This window comes from Medicago sativa, chromosome 7 (genome assembly GCF_051527215.1).
Source record: "Medicago sativa cultivar Bolivia chromosome 7, Bolivia_mono, whole genome shotgun sequence".
Classification (NCBI taxonomy): Eukaryota; Viridiplantae; Streptophyta; class Magnoliopsida; order Fabales; family Fabaceae; genus Medicago; species Medicago sativa.
In genome coordinates, this window is record NC_140755.1 from 5,390,667 (window position 1) to 5,413,548 (window position 22,882).

At 34.8% G+C, this 22,882-nt stretch overlaps 4 protein-coding genes across 4 annotated transcripts; 2 read left to right on the forward strand and 2 right to left on the reverse strand.

Annotated features, from left to right (window-relative positions):
• Positions 1–1,974: 1,974 nt before the first annotated feature.
• LOC146903740 (uncharacterized) lies at positions 1,975–3,483 on the reverse strand. The gene has a single exon (XM_085727209.1). It carries the CDS (start codon positions 3,402–3,404, stop codon positions 2,151–2,153), a length of 1,254 nt encoding a protein of 417 aa, XP_085583335.1. The 5' UTR covers positions 3,405–3,483; the 3' UTR covers positions 1,975–2,150.
• Positions 3,484–4,671: 1,188 nt separating this feature from the next.
• LOC146903741 (uncharacterized) lies at positions 4,672–5,106 on the forward strand. Its single transcript, XM_085725376.1, has one exon. It carries the CDS (start codon positions 4,672–4,674, stop codon positions 5,104–5,106), a length of 435 nt encoding a protein of 144 aa, XP_085581502.1.
• A 3,059-nt stretch (positions 5,107–8,165) lies between these two features.
• On the forward strand, positions 8,166–9,535 carry LOC146903742 (pentatricopeptide repeat-containing protein At4g13650-like). Its single transcript, XM_085724703.1, has one exon. The coding sequence runs from the start codon at positions 8,329–8,331 to the stop codon at positions 9,394–9,396; it is 1,068 nt and encodes a 355-aa protein (XP_085580829.1). The 5' UTR covers positions 8,166–8,328; the 3' UTR covers positions 9,397–9,535.
• Positions 9,536–12,405: 2,870 nt separating this feature from the next.
• On the reverse strand, positions 12,406–20,147 carry LOC146903743 (clathrin interactor EPSIN 2-like). Its single transcript, XM_085724702.1, has 14 exons — positions 20,051–20,147; positions 19,122–19,208; positions 18,919–18,970; positions 18,638–18,717; positions 18,484–18,562; positions 18,269–18,352; positions 17,987–18,132; positions 17,258–17,599; positions 15,801–15,842; positions 15,574–15,663; positions 15,278–15,498; positions 14,836–15,014; positions 13,367–14,462; positions 12,406–13,261 (listed from the first exon to the last, which is right to left on the reverse strand). Exons 2-14 carry the CDS (start codon positions 19,154–19,156, stop codon positions 12,795–12,797), a joined length of 2,913 nt encoding a protein of 970 aa, XP_085580828.1. The 5' UTR covers positions 19,157–19,208; positions 20,051–20,147; the 3' UTR covers positions 12,406–12,794.
• Between the last annotated feature and the right edge of the window lie 2,735 nt (positions 20,148–22,882).

A 22,882-nucleotide genomic window follows, 5' to 3' on the forward strand; every position in this document is an offset into this window, starting at 1 on the left:
GAGTTTAAAACTTACCTAATTTTTTACCTTTAGTTTTGAACTTAGGTTAGAATCATACAAAATCATTGTATTGGATAAAATACTCAAGTTTTTGATTAATTGTGAAGGATATTAGTCATTTGAGCTCAATGTGACATATTTAACCGATTGTGTGTAAAAGGTTGACTATGGACAAAAGAAGATAAAAAAACGCAATTCAAAAATTAAGATGACTATTTTTACTTCTTTTTTTTTCAAAAATTAAGAAGACTATTTTTACTTCTTTTTTTCTTTTTGTACAAAATAGATAGACTATATATTTCCTTAGAATTAAGGAATAGAATGATACTTTTCCATTATATTCACTCAAAATAATACACCATATGTTTTGTACCAAAAAGAAGAGAAAAATACACCATATGTTATGAAATTTATAAAAAGAGCATTATATTAAAAGAATAGAGATGAATGGGAAAAATGAAAAGAAAGCAATGATCAATACCTAGTACTTAGGAGAATTATGGAATGTGAAATTATAGACAAAATAACCATCAATGATACAATTGACTTATCAATAATTACTTATTTATTAAGTCATTGAGGATGAAGTTTTAGCAAAACAAGCTTGAGATTATGCAGTCAGCACCACCTAGCTTCCTTCAACATACAAAACTCCCCCAAAACATTCCCCAAATTCCTCCCTCCCTCACAATCCCCAATAGTCCCACAACCAGAGCCAACTTCAAAAATCCTAACGCCACACTAACAGAACCGTCATCAATCCCAACCAATTCTGCCACACAATCTGCCTAATAGTCTTATGTCGTGCGTCTTTCCACTATTATCCCTCCAATTTAGTGCAGCATAACGGTGAGCATATTACATACTTGCCTAATCATATGATCAATATGAATTGGTGGGATAGATAATATTTGAACAATTTAAACATATCAAAATAAAATAGTAGTAGAGACAATAAAGAAATTTATGGGATTCAAAAACCTTCAACAACAACAATCCCAGTAAAATTTCAGAAGAAAATGAAGAAACCTTAACGTTTTTGAATTAAAACTAACAGAAAAGACCAAAATGTGTAACGGAGAGAAAGTTAAGGGACCAAAACGTACTAATTAAATGGTTAAGGGACCAAAAATGTAATTTAGCCTAAAAATAAAGTTAATTGAATGTATTATTTCTCACAAGCGCATGAATGTTTGATAATGAAAAAACCAAGTGTATTGAACTAAAGCTAAATAAATTAATAATATTCACTCAGTGTGTCACATAATTAAAAACTGATTCATCGAGCCGTATAAACTTAAGTATACAATCAAAAGACATTAGGGTTTAAATCCAAAGAATCTATACATTATAAGGTTGAAATCTATTTTTTTACAGAGATAAATCAAAACTCGTTTAAATGACAGAAAAAACCGCTATTTAACAATATTTTATTTTGTATAAATTATGAGGAATAAAACATGCACTAATTGACTCGGTCATTTTATTTTTCACTCAAGATTTAAACATATTTATGTATATTCAAACAAGCACCTTACCATCTTGCATTAAAACACCTCTAAAACCTTATTCAAGAGTGTCACAATAAAGCACAAAAAGCTTAGTTGAATCTAGCAATATCAATACTTAAGTTGTTGTCAACTTTTCAAACTTTATTTGCCTTCGATGGATCATTCAATGAATCTGAATTTCCTTTAGTAACCTACCTATTCTAACAAACAAAAAAATCAATAACCATCCTTGTTTTTTATCATCAAGCAGCTTCTACATTCAAACAAATCGACTGCAATTCTACCTGACCAAGGAAACTCACTTGATATGTTTCTTACTTGCTATACTTGATCGTTTAATTCAAATATAACTGTCAAGCAAGCAAACTAATTAACAAACATGTATGTGGAGAATAGTTTCATGGTCTCTTGAAACTATTTATTATTATTATTCCTTCATTCAAGAAATTCTCAAACGCTTAAGTTGAACCCAAGCCTAAGAAGAAACTATTTATTATTATTATTATTATTATTATTATTACTAAAACACATGAATAAACTAAATAGAAGATAAGCTAGTTAAAGAACTCCTAAAGCTCTATATCACAATTTCTGTTGCACATCTTAGCATCTGATTAGCCTTTGAAGATAAGCATCACATTACATTACATGTTTCCTTCGTTCATTTAGCAGACATGCCTTGATTCTCAGATTTCTTGACAAGATTAAAACAATCTCAGCCCTGTCATTCATACCAGCATTTAAAAGCTGAGTCATTATCATAAAAGGGATGTGATTATCAAGGTGGAAATCACTCTCAGGATGCATCACAGCAATAATAACATAAGCCCAAACTGCTTCATCCATTCTACCATCAGCAAAAAGAGCAGTTACTAGTTTTGCAAAACAATCTTTATCAGGTGTAAAACCTTTAGAAAGCATGGCAATGAACAAATGTAACACATCATCCACCTTGTTGGAATTCAGAAATGCCTTAAATAAAACAGTATGTGTGACAGGGACAACATCAAGAGAATAAGGAGTCTGAATCATGTCAGAGAACAATTTGGTAGCATCATCAAGTCTCCCTAATTCACAAAACTTATGAATGATTGAAGTCCAACCATTAGTAGACAGTTCAATTCCTAACTTAACCGCTAGACCCAAAAGTTGGTACACTTGTGCCATGACATCAATCTTGACCTCGTCATCGTTCATTTTGCAGCAAAAGGAAATCAGAATCTTGTTAAAAGTAACATTGTTAGGATAATAAGGCACACTCAACATAAGTCTGAGATAAAATGAAAGATTTGTTATGTCGTTTAATCGGGAGAGGTGAAAAAGTGTGATCTCGAAAGTGGAAAAATCTGGAGAGTTAATTTGTTCCAAGACACTAAAAGCATATAGGTTTTGAGTAGTTCCAAATAGAGAATCCACAAGTAAATTTAAAGCATGGGTATTTGGAACAAACCCGTGAGATTTTACCATGTGGTGATAAGCATCAATGACCATCTCCTTTTTACCTGCATGGGCCAAGAGGGATAACAAGTTTGTGCTAGACTCATCATTGAGAAGACCAACAGATTGTAATTCTGATGTAAGAGTTTCAATTGATTTGGAACTAGTGACGCGATCTAAAACGGGAACCAATAGATTGTAGGTTGATGTCTTCCAGTCTAAACATCCGTGCAAGAAATAACATAGATGGATTAAATCTTCGGGGGAACTAGTATTTGGGTTTAGGGTTGAAGAATACATATTTTGTTGTTTCCTGAAAAACGTGATGTTACTGGTTTTCATCTTGTTGATGGGAACAAATTGGAGAGTGTGGATTTGTGATGTCGTCATCGTCGTTGAGAAGACTTTGATGATGCGGTGTGGTCGCCGGAATAACATTGCCAAACCTGAATTCATGGTTACGATTGATCGATGGATGGATGGATGAGATTGGGAGGAACAGCTGCCGACACGGAACTAAGTACAAAGTACAACTAACTTGAGAGTTATCTGCTGGGTGTTTTGAGTTTGTAAGTTTATTCTGCTGGGCCACGAAATTAGCTAGTCAGGCCCAAATCATGAAAACTTGAAAATTCTAAGAGTATTTCTTTTTCCACCCTATGTCTTTCCTCGCGCACCCTATTTTTTTTTCCAATTTTACCCCTTGTCCGGATTACGTTTTCCGGATTGCATTGTTAGTATTTTGCAAAAGTATCCGGATTATATAATCCATAATAGTGTTTTGCCAGAACTTTTGTAATTTTAAGCTCTACAATTCGTAAAAGAAAATGCAAATAAAGTAAAAAACATAAATAAAAAGACATAAACATAAAAACAACTCATTTTATTAATATATGAACAATACATTACAATAATTTTCAAGCTTTTTAAGCTTATTACATAATATCCTAAATATATTTCTAATCATATCCTATTACATAAGCTATACCAGTGGCTCCAGCTCCAGCTGCAGCCACTGGTGGAGAGGAAAGAGGGCGGGAGGAAAGAATATGGCGGGGAAGAAAAAATGTTGTTGGTGGGGAGACAGAGGGGGCACAGGAGCCTCTAGAGAACAAGAGACCATGATGGTCAACATGACACCCACGCAAACCCACCTCAGATTCAGACTGACCCCTACCATATTGACCGATCATATGGCCCCTGATGGATTTCTAAAGAGGCCTCTTTCTATGAAAGGCCAGCGATAGAAACACATTGTTGTAGAAGAGGAGAGGAGAAAGAAGAGGTGTGAGAAATTATGAGGAAATGAGCCTATTTATAGGGAGGGAGGGTAAAAAAAAAAGGTGTGAAAGCCATTAATACAGTCAAAAAACGTGTAAAAACACGTTTTTTGACTTGACCAACCTTTAAAAACATTTTCTTTCTGGTGCAGACCACCGGCCAAGAGCTTATGGTGCACTCCGGAAGATATAATCCGGATTACACATGCACTCCGGATTACGTATTCCGGAAAAAGACGATAATGAGGTGTCCCAAAGTGAAACTTGGGACATTGTGTATGGTGAGGGTTGGTTCGGATTGTATAATCTGGATTACTTCAGCATTGGATTCTCCTGTGTGGCCCGCATTGCAGCGACAATTTTTGTGGTCCACAACGCCCAAATACCTCTATAAATAGGGATCCATGTTGTCATTACAAGTAAACTACACCAAAAAAAAAATCATGGAATTCCCTGGCTTTGATCCGAACACCAAGCTAGCGGCAGTCTACTACAACGGTGGAACACCACCCCATCTGTTTAGGATTCGCGACGATGTCACCCTCTCTGGGCTGAAGGATGAGCTGGATCAAACCAACCGTCAACTCAACCGCAGAGACACAAGGAGTGTGGTCGGTGTCGAATATCGATGTTCATTGTCCGACTCAGCCGGATCTCTTCGCTTCAGCCGGATGAAACTCACAAACGACGACGACGTGAGAACCATGTTCTCTGTCTTTGATCAGCACAGCGCTAGAGGACCGATCGAGTTGGACGCTTCGTTGGTTAGATCTGCTGAACAAATTTTGAAAAGTTTGCACCGGCCCAGGAACTACGAAGAGATCAGGGCTCTGCTGGAGGGACCAGAGGAGGAAGAAGTTAGTTTAGATGATCCGTGATAATGTGTTGTGTTTTAATTAATCACGTGTTTTATGTTGTTTTAATTTCGTGTTAGTTATCTGTTTCTGAATTTAATTGCGTGCTTTTTATGTTTTAATTTACGACAAAGATGTTCATTTAATCGATAAAATAACCAAATATATGCTTTTCGGATTACTTAATCCGAAATAACATAGGGCGTAAGAGTATTCCGGAAAACAGAATCCGGAAACCCTAAGCATAGGATTCTTTTGAATGGACCATATTGCACTAAGAGTTTATGTGGTCCACAACATCGAAGGACCTCTATAAATACATCCTCTCTGATTTTCACCTTCAATATCATCAAAACACACAAACACACCAAAGCAAACCATGCAAATTTTTGTTATCAAGCTGAGGATCTTTCTCATGCTGTTTTAAATATATAGATCTCTATATAACGGCATGATGAAGATCCTCAACATGTTGTCAAAAATATATAGATAGTCCTTGATGCCTCCTTGTTAGAGAGATAACTAAAAAATATCATGATGTTTCTATGAGTTAGATCTTGCTGCCTGCCATATGAATATGTCATTTGGCAAGGCAGCAGGATCTAACTCAAAGAAATCCTCTTGAAAACACCTTGCATTTCTTCATCGTGTTGCAGATCTCCCAAAAGATTCATTATTTATGTTATTCTGATGTAGTTCGGACTATATAATCCGGAAATACTTCATGCATTCCGGAGTATAAAATCTAGAACCACTCAGTAACAACTTGGCCAGTGACGTTTCACCAAAGGTTTGGCCGGTTAGTGGAGTTTTAAAGCGTTTTTTGGACGATTTTGAATAAAAACACGTTTTCTTTGACTTACAAATCACCTAGGACTTTTTTTAGGCTATAAAAAGGCTTGGATCTTCAACATTTTCCTTCATTCTTCTTCACATCCTTTCTTACATTTCTTCAAAAAATTTAAGTTTTTTAGGTAGCTTTTAGGAGTTTTCGTGGTGTCATGGTCATTGTTGACCGCTCATACGACCCCTGCAATTGCATTGCAGCTTATGCGGGGGTCGTATAACGGTCAACAGAGACCCTTGACATCAAAGAAAGACACAAAATATTCATATCGTATTTGTCCGGAGTTTATATTCCGGAATTACTAACAATCTAGTTCGGAAAATGTAATCCGGACGAGGGGTATTTTTGGAATTTTTGCAAGGCGCGCGAGAAGGCCATATGATGGGAAAAGTAAATCTCAAATTCTAATGTGTCATTTATAAAAATAAAATAAAAAAGTAATGATATTTGTATATCTGTTTTTTTTTATTGGTTAAAAACAATAGAAAGAGAGAACAAAAGAAGGAGGATAACATCACATGAGTGTGAGAAACAAAGTTATTCAAAAGTTGTCAAAAAAGTTGCTACTTACTTGGAATTTTCGTGTTCTGTGTTGCGATAAATGACTTAAGTCACGCTAAGATCATAACTGACGTGAGTTAACCTGCGTAAGGGTAATATGATATTTTCACCTCGGAATGAGAAAAACCATTTGGGTAAAGAGCAAGATTCTTTCATGTTATCATAATTTGGGCCTGACTGATAAAATGAGGGCTTAATACATCCCCAGGTCCCTTAACTTATATTTTCTTCTCACTTCAGTCCCTTAACTATTAAACGTTTCAATTTGGTCCTTATCTTTTGTTTTCTTCATCGATTTGGTCCAATTTTATTAATTTTAAATCCCTAAAAAGGAAGACCGTTGGATCAAGGAAGTCCATCAGATCTTACCGTGTACCACCAACACCTAAGTATCTGAAATTTAATTTTTAAAAATAATATAAATCCATTTATATTAATTTAGAAATAAAAAATTGGAAAATTAATTTTCAAAAATAATTTTTTTTTTAAAATCTGGAAAATTAATTTAATTTTTTTTTACAAAAAAAAATTGGAAAATATTTTTACAATTTTTTAAATTTTCGAAATTAATTTTTTTTTTACAAAATTCAGGAATTTAATATTCAAAATACAAAAAAAGCAAAAATTCAAAATTTTACAAAAAAGGTCAGTTTTTTTTCGAAATTTTTTTTTAAAAAAATTCAGAGTCTTTTACGGATTTTTTTAAAAAAAATCTGGAAAATTAATTTGGAAAGAAAAATCTGTACTTTTTGGAAATATATTTTCAAATTTTAGCCAAAATCGTAAAATCTTCATAATTTCGTAAAAAAATGATTTTAAAAATAATCGGGAAAAAAAATCAGATTATTTTTTTCCCTCAAAAAAAATTAATCTGAATTTTTTCGAAAATAATAAAATTTTGAAAAAAATAATCTGGATTTTTAAAATAATCGTGATTCTGAAATAAAATTTTTGAAAAAAAATAATCTGAATTTTTCTAAATTGGTATCGAGATTTTGAAAAGTTAAAATATTTTCCAAATTTTTTTTTGTAGAAAAAAATTTTAAAATTAATTTTCCAGATTTAAAAAAAAAATTCCTGAATTTTTTTTCAAATTTTTTAGAATTTTTTTATTTTTGAAAATTAATTTTCCAATTTTTTAATTTTTTATTTCTAAATTAATATAAATGGATTTATATTATTTTTAAAAATTAAATTTCAGATACTTAGGTGTTGGTGGTACACAGTAAGATCTGATGGACTTCCTTGATCCAACGGTCTTCTTTTTTAGGGATTTAAAATTAATAAAATTGGACCAAATCGATGAAGAATACAAAAGATAAGGACCAAATTGAAACGTTTAATAGTTAAGGGACTGAAGTGAGAAGAAAAAATAAGTTAAGGGACCTGGGAATGTATTAAGCCTAAAATGAGACTAGCTAATTTCGTGGCCCTGCAAAATAAACCTACAAACTCAAAACACGGGTAGAACTTGGGTGATATTGTGGTTGGTGACATTGGCCAACCATAATGTCACAAGTGTACTACAAAAAAAAAAAAAAAAACCTTGTGAAAGAGAGAAGAAAGCCACATGTAACATTGTGGTTGACCAATGTCACTAATATCACCAACCACAATGTCACACAAGTGCTATCCCTCAAAACACACATCAGATAACTCAAGTTAGTTGTACTTTGTTCCGTGTCAGGCCGCCAGAAACCCTAAGCAGCTGTTCCTCCCAATCTCATCTATTTATCGATCGTAACCATGAATTCAGGTTTGTCAATATTATTCAGGCGACCACACCGCATCCTCAAAATCTTTGTCAAATATGACAACAACACAAATCCACAATCTCCATGTTGTTCCCATCAAGAAGATCGAAACCACAAACAACGACTTCGCGTTTTTCAGAAAACAAACTATGCCTTTACCTCCTCGTACCCGGTTCATTAACCCTTGATTCAATGGACCCCGTTATAGATCGCCTCACTCGTTTCAAATCAATTGAGTCTATTCTCTTAGACTTGAAATCTATTGGTTTATTCAATGATTCAAACACAAAATCTGTCTCTTTTTTACGTTTGTTAGCGCTCTTGTCCCTGACTGGTAAACACGAGGTGGTCATTGATGCTTATCACCACATGGTAAATTCTCATGGGTTTGTTCCAAATACCTTTGCTTCAAATATTTTTATGGATTCCCTTTTTTCTACTGATCAATACGATGCTGCTACAACTGTTCTCTCAGAAATGAATTCCCATGATTTTCACACTTACACCATTACACTTCATCACCTCTGCGACAAAATGGACATTCTCACTCTTTCAGAATTCCTCGGACTCATGTTGAAGGAGCGTTATTACCCTGGTAACATTACTCTTAACAACGTTTTGGAATCCATTTGTAAATTGAATGATGATGGCATGCCACAAGTGTATCAACTTTTGGGTCTAAAGGTTAAGTTAGGAATTGAACTCTCTACCAATGGTTGGACTTCAATCATTCTTAAATGTTGTGAATTAGGGAGAATCCATGATGCTACCAAGTTTTTCTTTAACATGATTCAAACCGATTGTTCGTCTAGTGTTGTCCCTGTCACACACACTGCTTTATTAAAGGCATTTCTGGAATCCAACAAGGTGGATGATGCCTTACATTTGGTCAATGCCATGCTTTCTGAAGGTTTTGAACCAGATAAAGATTGTTTTGCAAAACTAGTAGCTGCTCTTTGTGCTGATGGTAGAATGGATGAAGCAGTTAGTGCGTATTGTGATATTGTTATGAAGCATCCTCATAGTGATGTTCAACTTGATAATCAAATCCCTATTATGATAATGACTCAGCTTATAAACTCTGGTATGAATCACAAGGCTGCCACTGTTTTTACCTTAGCCAATGGATCTCTAAAAGTTGGAGAACTCTAGAGGTCAAAGATACTTATATTATTTATGTCTGTTGAATAATTACTCAATTTAAGAATTGGTAAAAGTAGTACTTGATGTGTCTTTTTGAATTCTTTATATTTTGATGTTACCAGTTGTTGATTATTTTTGCAATGGATTATATCTCGTATCTTTGTTAAATTTAATCGCTTTTTTTAGCTATTTTCTGACCAATTTCTCCGCCTACTCGGCAGTACTTCAGCCTCATGATCAAACTATGAGACTACCTTCCGGTGGATACTATACTTCCAGTCAGAAGAAACTTTCTGCTACTTCTGACCTACTTAGAGATTGCCTTAGAAACCTTCCCATTAGAAATAAAATATCTGCTGCTTCTTGTTTTCACGGATTCTCTCATTCTGGCTTAGATGGTATATATTTTGCTGCATCAAGAAAAGAGTTCAATTTTAAGCAACCATCTATGTCATGTAATACTAAGTTGCATACAATTGGCACTCATCAGTTATGAGTAACCAGTTAAATATTATACACTAACTTGCTTATAGGCATAAATACCAAGGATTACAAAAGCAATAACCAAACAGAAAATAACTTTCATTCATCAATAGGTACTTTTCAATTAGTAAAAGGCCACACCAGCAACTACACTTAATGACCTAATCAGAATCATGGACATACAAGAGGAACTCATCTGCATCATCATCATCATCATCACTGCCAGAGTTACGAATACTTACGATGAACTGAATTTCAATAGTAATTAGTAAGTATGCACTGTGATATTCATGTTCCACGAGTGCTAATTAGGTCTCTTGGAGCCGCAGAGCTTATTCAAGATTCCACAAGTCATCTCCCCTGGAAGGCTTGTCTGCATAAGCAGTTTTCAGCTGTCTCCCGAAACTTCTTAAGGGAGGCATGATTAACCTTCATGACACTTGTGTTTAAGCATTTATTTCTTTCAGTACATACTGACTCGCGTAGACATTGTTAGTGGGATTAAATGGGAGTTTACTGACTCGTTTTTTAGTTTCAGTAATTACATGTTCTAGACCCTCATTTAACGGAAATCATGTGCCTTTCGTGCAATTGAGTGAAAATACATTGTCGTGCCTTTCGTGTGTGTTGTTTGTTTCATAATAAACAGCATTTCTCTTATAAAATTCAGTTCTAGAGTACCCAAATCTGGAGAGAAGTATTATCATTTGTTTCTAATAGAGAAATTCGTATTAAAGTTCTGATCAGTACCTCATTTACAATAGAAATTCAGCTGAAGAATTCCTCAGTGTACAAACCCGGTTAAACAATTTACCTCGGATAATTAACTGCACCATGGGACAGGTCATATATGTACTCAACGATCGCTATCTTTCTGGTTGAGTTAGGAGCTTGGTCCTATATAGACTATAGATTTTGAAAGAGATACATAGCTAGACATGTTTTTATTCCTTTTCCAATTTTAGCTTTCCTTTTGAACTCTCTCTTTCAGCTTTCGTCCTTTGAAATTTCAATAAATTGTTTCAACTTTCTTGTGCTTCCATAACTTCCCCGATGTTGACTTAACAACCTTCAGTTGCGAATGCGAATGCAAGTAATATCCAGCCACAGTCTCTAAATCTACCATCAACCTCAATAACACTCCAAGCAACCTCTTTATTTGATCCTCTTTTTTCTTCATTATAAGTTTAACATCCTCCACATCTGCCCACCTTCATTTTGTGGGGTACCAATTTCTGAACATCACGTAGTCTCCAGGACCTTCCTTCTACATTTTCACTGCTTATTTCAGCATTCTTTCAGCTCTTGAAACATCTTCGCAGTAACAACAAGAAAATAGAAACGAAGTCAATATTATCTCGTTGGCATGGTTTGAATCAAATTTTCAGCTTCATCCGAGCATTCGTCCCTTCCTAGAAGATCAATCATACAACCATAATGCTCAATCTGAGGTACAATTCCAAATCTCTAGATTGCTTTGAAGCATCTTCACCTATGCCAAACAACACCCTTGCTATAACACACTGCTCATAGTTATCTCATTTTGTTCAAATCCTTCACTTAACGTGAACGCAACTACCTCAAACGCTTCCTTGGCGCATCCATTGACTCCATAACCGTTTATCAAAGCATTCCACGAGCCAGTATCTTTTTCCGTAATGTCCTCAAAAATCAATTTTTCTTTTGCAATTTCACCCCATTTTGAATACATATCAACCAATGCATTACACACATGAACATATCCATCACGCTAGTTCCTTTTGTACAAAATATGAGGATTTAAACATGCACTATTTCAAGATTTAGACATGTTTATCTATATTTCAAACTAACCACCTTACCATCTTACACCAAAACACCTCTCAAACCTTATTTAACAATGTCACAGTAAAGCACAAAAAGCTTAATTGGGTCTACCAATATCAGCACTTTGAGTTGCTGTCAACTTTTCAAACTTTATTTGCGTTTAGCACCTTACACTCAATGATTCATTCAATAATGAATCTCCTTTAACCTGCCTATCCTAAAAAAAGTTTTCGATCACCATCCTTCTTTTTTGTTGTCAAGCAGCTTCTACATTCTTTTTTTGGTTACAAGCAGCTTCTATATTCAACAAATCGACTGCAATTCTACCTCTAAATATAAAATGACCAAGGAAAACTCACTTGACATGTTTCTTTCTTGCTACACTAAGATTAGTTTGGTAGTCGACTAAAAAGATTCAAAGATCGTAAGAATACTCTGAAACTACTGAGGTGTCATAGGTCCTTGTTTCGAATTTTGATGTTTCCTACCCCAAAAAAAAAAAAAAAAAAATTAAGTCGCAAAATTATTAAAATGGAGGACAACTCAACTAGTGGAAAAAGACAAGAAAATACTTGGAATCCCGTTGCATATACACTGGCATCCCCAGTTGCATATTTAGCCTACCGCCCTTTCTTATGGACTACGATGAATTTTTATCAAGAAGAAATTAATAAACAAAGGCTTAAAAGATAAACCATTTAATTGACATGCTTAAGCTTGAGGCAAATGTAAAAAGCAAAATGTGAAAAAGAATATATTAATATATCAAACCACCTGTTGGTGTTCAAAAAATATGAGGAACATGTAAAGGAAGCAATAACCCAAGTAAGGTTATTCTATCCCGTCACTGGTACACAACACTGATGCTCAAAGCACCCTAAAGAAGGGTGACCCCAAAAAAGAAAAGAATTGTAGTAGCACATTTATAAGAATAAACATACACCACACTAGGTCACTTTACAGAAAATTGCAACTTCAATGATACACTGCTATAAAATCCGAATGTTGATGTGGACTACTAGTAGGCACTGGTATTGATATGGCTTCTCTCAGCTTGTAGCAAAACAATCAACAATACTTTCACCTTTCCATCTATGAGAATAATGTTCAATTCAATCTCATCGGTATCCACCATATGGCTGTTGAGCATAACCACCGGGACGCATCATGTTATTATTATAGTTACCTGGCATGTTGGAACCAGGAGGCATTCCATTAGGAGGTTGCGTCTGGTATCCTTGCCCCATGCCCATTCCCCCCATACCACCCATACCCATACCCATGGATGGATTCATGCCTCCTCCGTAACCTCCCATACCCATACCACCGGGAGCATTGCCCATGCCCATACCACCGGGAGCATTGCCCATTCCCATACCCATGCCCATACCAGAACCCATCATCGAATTTGGATTAGGTCTAAGAGCACCAGCACCAGCACGACCTATGCCTGAACCTGATCCCATAGCTTTACCCATATTTACAGTTGATGTTACAGGTGTGTTAGTGGGCTTCTCCATTCTCTTTTCCTTCCTATTAATGGATTCGAAGTCAATGCCAATATCTGCTAACGGATTAGTTTTAGCTGCAAGTGAAGAGCATAATAGTTAACAGTTAGTCCAGATAAGATCAACATTAGAATTTTAGTATATAGCAGAAACTGAAGCATTGATAAGGTATAAGCACTCACGTCCAGATATGTTTAAATTAACCAGTCCCCTGCTTAATGTGTCTGCCCAAACTGTTGATTTTGTTTCAAACTTATCTTTGGATGGTTGAGAAACTAAAGAATTTGGTGCCGCTGAAATAGCATACGGTGAAGCATTGGGACCAGGCACTTGATGGGTATATGATGAGCTAAAGGGAGCTGCATTCCCTTGTTGTCCAAAGAAGCTCTGGTTGTTGAACTGTGATGCTTGATCAGTTGGAGAGGGAGAAGCAGTAGATCCTCCATGATGGGGAAAGTTTGTGATTTGTGCCGGTTGTGCTGTTGGAGCTTGGGGAGTCATTTGTGAAGGAAAGCCTGTTGAGGATCCCTGTGGCAAGTAATTCCCACTGTTCATAGATCCATTATATCCATTTTGTGATTGAGAATACATGTTTGGAGCTCCTGGAGTAAGAGATGTATCCAGGGAGTACAATCCACCGTAGGTAGGACCGCTTGTTTGTGCAGTAGATTGACCGCCTTGAGAAGCAAAAGGTGGCTGCATAGAATGGCCAGTAGATGACGAAAACCCAGGCATGCCAGGTTGACCAGAATGAGAAGGAAAAGGTTGCTGTGCATATGGACTGGTAGAGGCTGAAAAAGATGAACTAGAAGCTGAAAAGCCTGGCTGGGAAAATTGACCACTTGGAAGGGTTTGTGCAGGTTGATTGGTTGCAGCTGAGAAACCTTGATGAGGAGTAAGTTGACCAGTTGGTTCAGAAAATGGTCCAGATGAAGTTGAAAAGGAAGGTGAAGGTTGGCCAAAAGTAGGAGCTGAACTTTTCTGCTGTGATGTCATCTCAGGTAATGGTGCAGGAGGAAGAATGTCAGCTAGAATATCAGTTTCCGAATCTTGGGACAAAAACTGGGAGTTAGCAGGGAAAGGTTGAGTGTCACTGGGAGCAGATGCAGAGTATGGTACAATAGAAAATGAGTCCCCAAACCCAAAGTTAGACATGTCGGCATTAAAATCATCTGACTGGGATGGTTCAGTAGTCTGAGGTGCATGGTGTTGAGATGGAGCAGTTTCAACAGAAGTATCAGCCTTGAACGGTGAATCACCAAACGGATCTTCAAAAGACTGCGAAAAGTTGAACAAACAAATACATTATTTTGAATGAAAATTAACAAATAGAAACATATATATCTTAAATTATTCAAAGCTAAGAACTGAGGTAGATATCCTTTTTAAAAATTGAAAACCAATTTTTCAGAATTCTACCTACTCAGTTTGTTCAACGACCAGGTTTATTATCATGCCATATGGTACATTTCGTGACAGAAACTCTCCCACCCACACACTAGTTACAGTTATGCACGCTAAATCAAAAAAGGGTGGGGACAAGGTAAACATGACACTAGAAGATTTCCAAGTCATTTACAAATTCATTTTCTTTCATAGAAAGAAAAGAGTTCTTTAACTAAAACCTAGAAATAATCATACAGATTCATACCTGATTGAAATTATTGGACCCAGAGGATGGTGCTGCAAAAGAAGCTGTTGAACCAGTGTTTGCTTCAGGGGTTGAAATTCCTGATGTAGCGGGCACAAGAGGCAGAGCATTTGAAGAGAATGAGTCTGATAAAGAACCGAGTAAATCTATTTCGCCAAAATTAGAAGTGGTTGGAGCAGCTGGTAAGAAACATACAGATGTTATGAGTTCAACATTATCCCATTAAGCGGGGCAAATTACAAAATATGTATCCAACAACCAAATGCCAAGATCCAACTCCCCAAAGGAAATACAATATAATATACAACATAATAATTTGACATGCAAATAAAAGTTCAACATTACAATCGCATAATAATTTCTTAAACAGGGAAAGATTTAGAAGAGTACTTTACATAAGTGAAGTGACCAACACAACATAATAACAAGCAACTTTACAGACCTGATGTAGGACCACGTGGGTCAAAGAAATCATCAGTGGGCTCAGTTTCCTGGGTAGAAACAGCAGTACTAGCAGCAACAGATGTACTGGCAGCAGCAGTTACTTCAGTTGGATTATTGTTTACAGGAGAAGATCCAGTAGGAACAGAGGTTAGGCTAGGATTATCACTTGCATGAGGGGACGAGCCTCTTGGAGCAGATTCTACCGAAGTTTCAACATCCCTGCAATCAAGATAATATTCATAAGAGGTTCGGTTTTGAACAAGTGGTGCCAGCCTCTTGTATGAAAGTTCATACCTTTCAGGCACAGGGCTCTGAGCTTCACCAACAGCCTCTTCATAACTAGGAGGAGCACCCGAATTTTGCTCAGAAAGTTTCCGCTGAAGTCTGCTCGTTTGTATTGCACATTATCAATCATCATAGTTTCAAGAAACAATGTGTGTGTGTGTGTGTGTGTGTGTGTGTGTGTGTGTGTGTGTGTGTGTGTGAGAGAGAGAGAGAGAGAGCATCTCTGACAAATTTACCTTGCTTCCAGTGATTGGTCTTCAACTTTAGCATTGCTACCTCTGAGAAAACATTGCATAAAAAGATCAAGTTAGAAGCATGATGTAATATTAAGCATTTCAGAAGAAGAATGTAATATTAAGCATTTCGAAGAAGAATGATGTAATATTAAGCATTTCAGAAAAAGAATGATGTACCTAAAGCCATAATCCTATTCTGATAATTCGATAGTCAAGGACAAATGAAAATAAATATCACATGACTACAGACTCTAAATGGGCACAGATGTAAATTGTAAACCTTATTATTCTTCAGCATAACAACTCGTTTTTTTACACGGCCTCGATTTGTTTATGATGCTAAATGTTTAAAAGCATATGCAATTCTAATTACACTATTTATGTATTGTACTCCCTCAATACCATTTATGTTGTAGCTTACTTGTTTTCATTGATAATTGACGAAAATGTGATCAGAAGTAAGCTACACAAATTAACTATCAACTAAAAATTACTTGTTTTCATAGTGCCTTTTTATAAGATCCTTTTTGAATTTTCAACTGCATTATTTATTTCTTTACTAACATAGCCCTAATTAATTTGCATGTATTTCTGCAATCTGTATAAATACTTCACCAACAACCAAGCCTTATCCCACTAAGTGGGGTCGGCATCCATTAATAAATACTTCAATGTAAACAATAATTAATCCTCTCTCTTGAAGGATAACGTTGTAAAAGCAATACCAATTGTCAATAAATTTAATATCACAATAACTAACTTTCTTAATTCCTGTGGTTTACTCAAGGGGGGCCTATCTGTGGAGGCGGAGGTAATTATCAACTAAAATATTTCAAATAATATTCAAACAGAAATTTATTAAAGTCTGTCTTTATTGATTATTAGAGTTGGCAACTGGGCAGTACATCCTTTGGTTTTAAATCCAAAGCAACAAATTTAAGCAGGACAGAAGTACTGACCAAAACATAAGAATAAATTTCTCTAATTATATTCCATTTTAATCCAATTATGAATAAAGATCAAAGCCATATATGATATAGGTGCTATATATCAAAATTTCAAACTGAAAATGCTTTGATATAGATTTTATTTTTGTAAAAAAGTTGGAGTAACGAAAAACCTATAATTCATCAGCTTTAAGCAATAACATAAAGTAAGGATGAGGCTAGGATCCGGAAATAAGCAAACTTCTAGAACTCTAACTATTAATCAAACGTCGTGTTTGGTGCTCTTAAATGCTTAACCATCGAAAATCCTGATGTCACTATTGAGGTAGTGTGTATTTTCAGATGCCAATTCAGAAAGAAAAAAAAAATGACCAAAACTCGGTGCAGTGCAGACTCTAAAGTATATAACCTTGTGATCTTCCTAGCCAAGCATTTTAAAAAAATCATCTTTTGGATTTTATGGATAAAATTTAAAAGAATAATTTATCAGAGTTGATATATAGGCTTTACCGAGACGAGTGTTGGCCATCGTCATCGAAATCACGATCTCTATCAGAATTCCTGCTCCTTGTATCATCATAATTGTAGTCAACACTTCGACTTCTTCCCCTATCATCATCTCTGTAACCGTCCCTACCATAACGTTCCTCATAATCTCTACCATAACGATCTCCATCGCGATTGTACCGATCATCATCTCTAGAGCCCATTTCTCTTTCTCTTCCATAACCATAGCCATTTCTATCTTCCTCCCTGCTCGCATAACGATCTTCTTCATATCGATCACCATAGCTTCCAATGCTTGAGTGTGAACCAGGTCTATACATTCCACCTGGTGTGTTATTGCGAAACCTGGAAAATTGTTTAAGAAAATTAATATTCCTTTCTGATTTTAGGTTGAGTATAATGGATGTATACGTTGTCAGTTTTAAACAAACGTCCAACGAGACCAACAATTTTTCCATGTCATACCACCAGTTTAAAAATGACGTTACAAGAGTTGGGTGTTGTGGCAAAATAAAGGATTTTCATTGGATGTCAGCGTAAAACTCCGACAGTGCATATCCTTTAAATCCTTTTAAATTTATAATCCAGAAACAGAGAAGACAGATTATCGATTTACCAAAACTGGGGGAAATTAAAAAAAAAAAAACTATAATAATAGACTACCTGATGCTTTATATAATTAGAAAATAACAATGTACAAGATATCAGTAGAATTGTTGAGAGGAGACTTACTTTTCCCTATTAACAGCAGCCTTCTGCCTAACCTCTACGATTCTTTCTTTATCATTCACAAGGACAACGAGATTCTGAGATTTTTTCCTGACATTGTTTCCTTGATCTCTTCCACCGGAATCAATATATTGAAAGTCGGACAAAGTCTGTTCATAGGAATATTACATTTTTATCAGGTTACATTATAATATTTTACAGTCATTTGATCAAAACTAGGTACCTGTGTGGAAATTGACTAACAGCATATAAATATTAGGTAAAAATTGAGTAAAAAAAATTTACCGATATTTGATAAGAATGTTCTTTGATCTCATCTATGACTCTCTCAGAACCATGAGCCACCAAGTACTCGAGTACTGTCAAAGCCTGTTAATGAACAGTGAGCAGTTAATACAGAAACGAAGAAAGGAGCTATTATTTAATATAGCAAGATCAATAAGTAAATGATGCAGAAGGGAGTAACAACAACCAGAACATAAAGTATTCCGAATTAATACCTTGTAGACATGCCGCCAATTCTTGCCAGTGTCGTTAATTCGTTTCCAGACTACTGACATGATCATCTGGTATTCATGACTGCAGGGACACAAAAAAATGAGAGTCTATGCAGTGAAACGTAAACTAGCATAAAATTTAGATGCCAAAGCTTACGGGTTTCTAGTTGCCTGAGCAATGTCTGCAAGCAGTGTTCCATGAGGACCCCATGGCTCATTGCTAGTAGCATCAAGAACCTGGTAGAGGGGATAGAAATCAACAAATCTAATTTAGATTTTGTAAAATAAGGTTATAATACATAAAATTAAGGAAATATGATCACATGATAATATGGAATTCTTCACGTAAATCCTTACACACCAATTATTCAGATATGATTGGCAAAGTCATAGACATAGTTTCTTATTATCTTCTGTTCAAAATAAGAAAAACTTTACCTTCTGTTCAATGCCAGGAACTTTGAGCACTTTCTTGTTCACTTCTCTTTTACTACAAGAAAACGACAAAGAGTTAGCCGTTACAAAATAGGATTAGGGTCGAAAATAGTAATAAACACCCAAAATAGCAACTATACATTAAACACGACCCATAAAACGATAAATTAGTAAATAATTAATTATCAATTAATGGTAACACTTACAGGTCCCTAACAGTTTGACCAAAAACCTTCTTCATTGTAGCAGCTGGTGTTCAGCACGAGCCAGCACCAAAAGGCTCAAACTGCTATCTACAAAATAAAATCCACGTCAAATTTTTGCTACGTATCCGATTCAATTAAAGCTCAGATTTTCACAACACATAAGTTATTTGAATTCCAAAAGATATATTTTCAAGCACCGTTCTCGATTGACGGTTAGCTAATATAGCAGTTCACGATAATTACAATAAAATCCACTTCAAATTTTTTCCACATATCCAACTCAATAAAAAGCTCAGATTTTCACAACAACATAACAGTTACTCGAACTACAAAAAATAATTTTTCAAGCATCCCTCCTATTGTTGTTTAGCTAATATAGCAGTTCACAATAATATTAATAAAATTGCCAATTAATCACAAACATAATACATTTATCGAAAACAGATTCAGAATCATCAATAACACATAAAAATATAAATGTCTCCGTAACATCAAACATGTGATTAATTGAAAATTCAATCTTTATCAAAAATTCAATTATACAAAAACCTACATAGAAAAATTTAATCAACATAACAACTTTTATAAAAAAAATAAATAATCCAAAAAATCAATTCATACACAAATTTCTTAGATCAAATCAACATTCAAACACCACATCACATCTCAAAAACTCAAAATTGAAAACTAAAAGATTCAAAAATCTTCAACATGAATCATTCAAGGTCGATGAGCATTGAAATCAATCAAAAAATAATCAAAATCAAATCCTCACAGCTAAAACATTCAAATTCTAATTATAATCCTAATCATAAGCATAATCATAATCGCATAATGAACATTATGAAGCAAAAAGATTAAAGAAAAATTGAGCAAGATCGAAGAAAAAACGAAGAAATGAAATGGTAGATCTGAAAAAATGATCGAACCTGATTCAGATCCAAACGGAACGAATTGGTGCGTCGGTAGAAATGTGAAGAAGAGAGAGTCTTAGAGAGAGAAAGAAGAGAGAGAAAGAAAATTTGCAAAGACCTCTCTTCTTTGTTGTTGTTATTATGTATGTTTCTATAGATTAATTAATAATGAAATGAAATTTAAAATTAAAATTACGTTGTAAAAGATAATAAAAATATTAAAAAAAAAAAAAATGAAACTCTCTCTCTCTCTCTCTCTAAAATTGGAAAGCAAAAAAGGACGAGAATGACAACACAACTTATACGCTCACAAGAATAATTTAGATCCTTCTTTTTTTTAATTATTGCTTTAATATTGTTTATTTGGAAGTGACAAATACCAATTAAAATTTACACGGGACTCGACTGCGAGGTATTGAGGGGTTGAGTCTAGCTTAAGTTGTTGATATTGTTAGTTGAGTTAAACGCATTAATATTGTTAGTTGAGTTAAGCGTATATAATATTGTTAGTTGAGTTAAGCGTATAAATACCAAATCTTTAGTCGTCCAATTTTAAGTGGGGTGTCCGGGGTTCGAACCTCGGCCCCTACATTTAACAATGTATGTCTCTGCCAACTGAGCTATGCTCACGGAGATTATATACTTGATTTTTTAACTGTCTAATCTCAAATCAACGATCAAAATCATCAAATGTGTGAATGCCTATCCGGAAAAATTCCATCCATGGACAAGACAAGAAGTAATACCAAAAAATGATTTCTGATTTAATAATAATCACGATAATTAATTATAACTAAATTATATGTTTTCATTGGTTATACTTTTCATTATTTTATTGGTTATGCTTTTCATTATTTTATATCAGCCACTAATGTATTTTAATTTTCTACTTGCTCCTTTTGAAAAAGATTGATTTATTTGGGTAATAATAATAACAACGATGTGAGTGTATTTATTCGTGGAAGGTGTCTAGATTTCATTTCTAAGTTCAAAGTTTGTCACTGTTTGACAGAAATGTGCAATCTAATTTTATAATCTTTGGTGGCTGGCAGAATGGAATATTGTTTGTGTGTGCATATCATATTTTCATTTTGATTTTTATAATATGGTTTTGTCAAAGTTATGCGACGCGTTCAAAGTTGGTAAACTTTGTTGTTATGAGACCAATAAAATGAGGTGAAAGATTACAATATTTTATTTTCACCGCCAATACTTGAAAAAGATTTGGGCAACCACTTTTTAGGTCTTAGATTGTTAATTTTTTTTAATCCTTTTAATAAAATCCAAAAAGTGATAAAATATTAAAGTTTAAGATATTTGGGCAACATAACAACTTTAATTAAAAAAAATCCAAAAATTCAATAAAATAAGTGAAGTGATAAAAAATCACTAACACTTATTATATGTAATTAGGTCTTAGATTCCAACATTATAGGTCTTAGATTCCAACATATATAAATGTGTAGACCTATGAAGCACAGACACGACACGGACACGACACGGACACTGATACGCCGATACAGCTAATTTTTTTAGAAAATCACATAATTCAATTTAATTATATGTGTCGGTGTCGGATACGACACGGGGACACGTCTTATCCAAGGAGTGTCCGTGTTTCATAGGTGTACTCCCTCTTGTCTTGAATATATAAATGTGTACTCTCTCTCTCTCTCTCTCTCTGAATATAAACAACAACAAAAAAATTAAGGGTCATGTTAACTTATGCCCTAAGGGCACATGTTAAGGAACCTAAAATGAGTAATTATATTTGGTATTTTGGTCGAATCTATTTATTTATTTCTTATTAATATGATGAGACTGCTTGAGATTAAATATGACATTTTATTTAACTGAATTTTTAAACGTAACAAGATTTCATTTATAGCATATTTAATATAAGTGTGTGTGTGTATATATATATATATATATATTCAGTCAAAAAAGTATATATGGATAGATGTCATTTTCTTATATATGAAATTTTATTTTAAAAACACATTAATTTTGGTAGTTGCTACAATAATAATAGCACAGTATTTTTTTTTTGGTGAAGGTCATAAGAAAAAAAAAAAACAAAGCTAACTAGAAATCGAAAGCATCAAAGTTGAGCAACGAGAGCAGCCCATCAGGAGGTGTCACCCAAGTTGTTACTCCAAGAGTAGAGTTCCTTCCCAACCTAGCCAAAAAATCTGCACATACATTGCCTTCACGGAGCACATGTTTGAACACCAAACCTGGGAGATGATCCAACAAATTTGTGATTTTAGCTAGTAAAGAAGCATAAGCATGGAACGAGTGAGATTGTCTGTCCATAAGTAGGTTTATGATCTCAGTGGAGTCTGTCTCACACTCAACATGCAACACCGAATTGTTTATCAAAAGGACCAAACCGTTATAGATTCCAAACAACTCAGCAATAAGCGCATCACCGCAACCATCATTAGATGAGAATCCAGCCACCCAATTTCATGCAGCGTCTCGAATCAATCCTCCTGAACCGATGACACCACTTTGGTCACAACTTCCGTCCACATTGAGTTTAAATTTACCCAATGGGGGAGCTTTCCATTTGATCTTGATTCTATTATTAACTGCACATGAATCAGTTGTAGACAACAAAGCCATATCCTCAACCATGAGGTTAATTTGTCGGATCATATCACTGGCTTTCCAAGTTTTATCACCCAAAACAATGTTGTTCCTCCAACGCCATATCCACCATATAGCAGCAGTAAACTTTAAACTTGCTGGTCCAGTAGCCATGTGTTTTAGCCAAGTATTAGGAGTTTGATAACTTAAGAACCCATGAGATTCAAGTAACTGCAAGTTTGCCCAAACATAACG

Excerpts from the sequence above, each read along its gene's own strand:
- LOC146903740 (XM_085727209.1), bottom strand. The coding sequence starts at position 3,404 with ATGAATTCAGGTTTGGCAATGTTATTCCGGCGACCACACCGCATCATC.
- LOC146903741 (XM_085725376.1), top strand. The coding sequence starts at position 4,672 with ATGGAATTCCCTGGCTTTGATCCGAACACCAAGCTAGCGGCAGTCTAC.
- LOC146903742 (XM_085724703.1), top strand. The coding sequence starts at position 8,329 with ATGTTGTTCCCATCAAGAAGATCGAAACCACAAACAACGACTTCGCGT.
- LOC146903743 (XM_085724702.1), bottom strand. The coding sequence starts at position 19,156 with ATGAAGAAGGTTTTTGGTCAAACTGTTAGGGACCT. Across the intron at positions 18,133-18,268 it reads AACATTCTTATCAAATATCG|ACTTTGTCCGACTTTCAATA; the intron begins GTAAATTTTTTT and ends TCCTATGAACAG. Across the intron at positions 15,499-15,573 it reads CAGAGCCCTGTGCCTGAAAG|GGATGTTGAAACTTCGGTAG; the intron begins GTATGAACTTTC and ends TCTTGATTGCAG.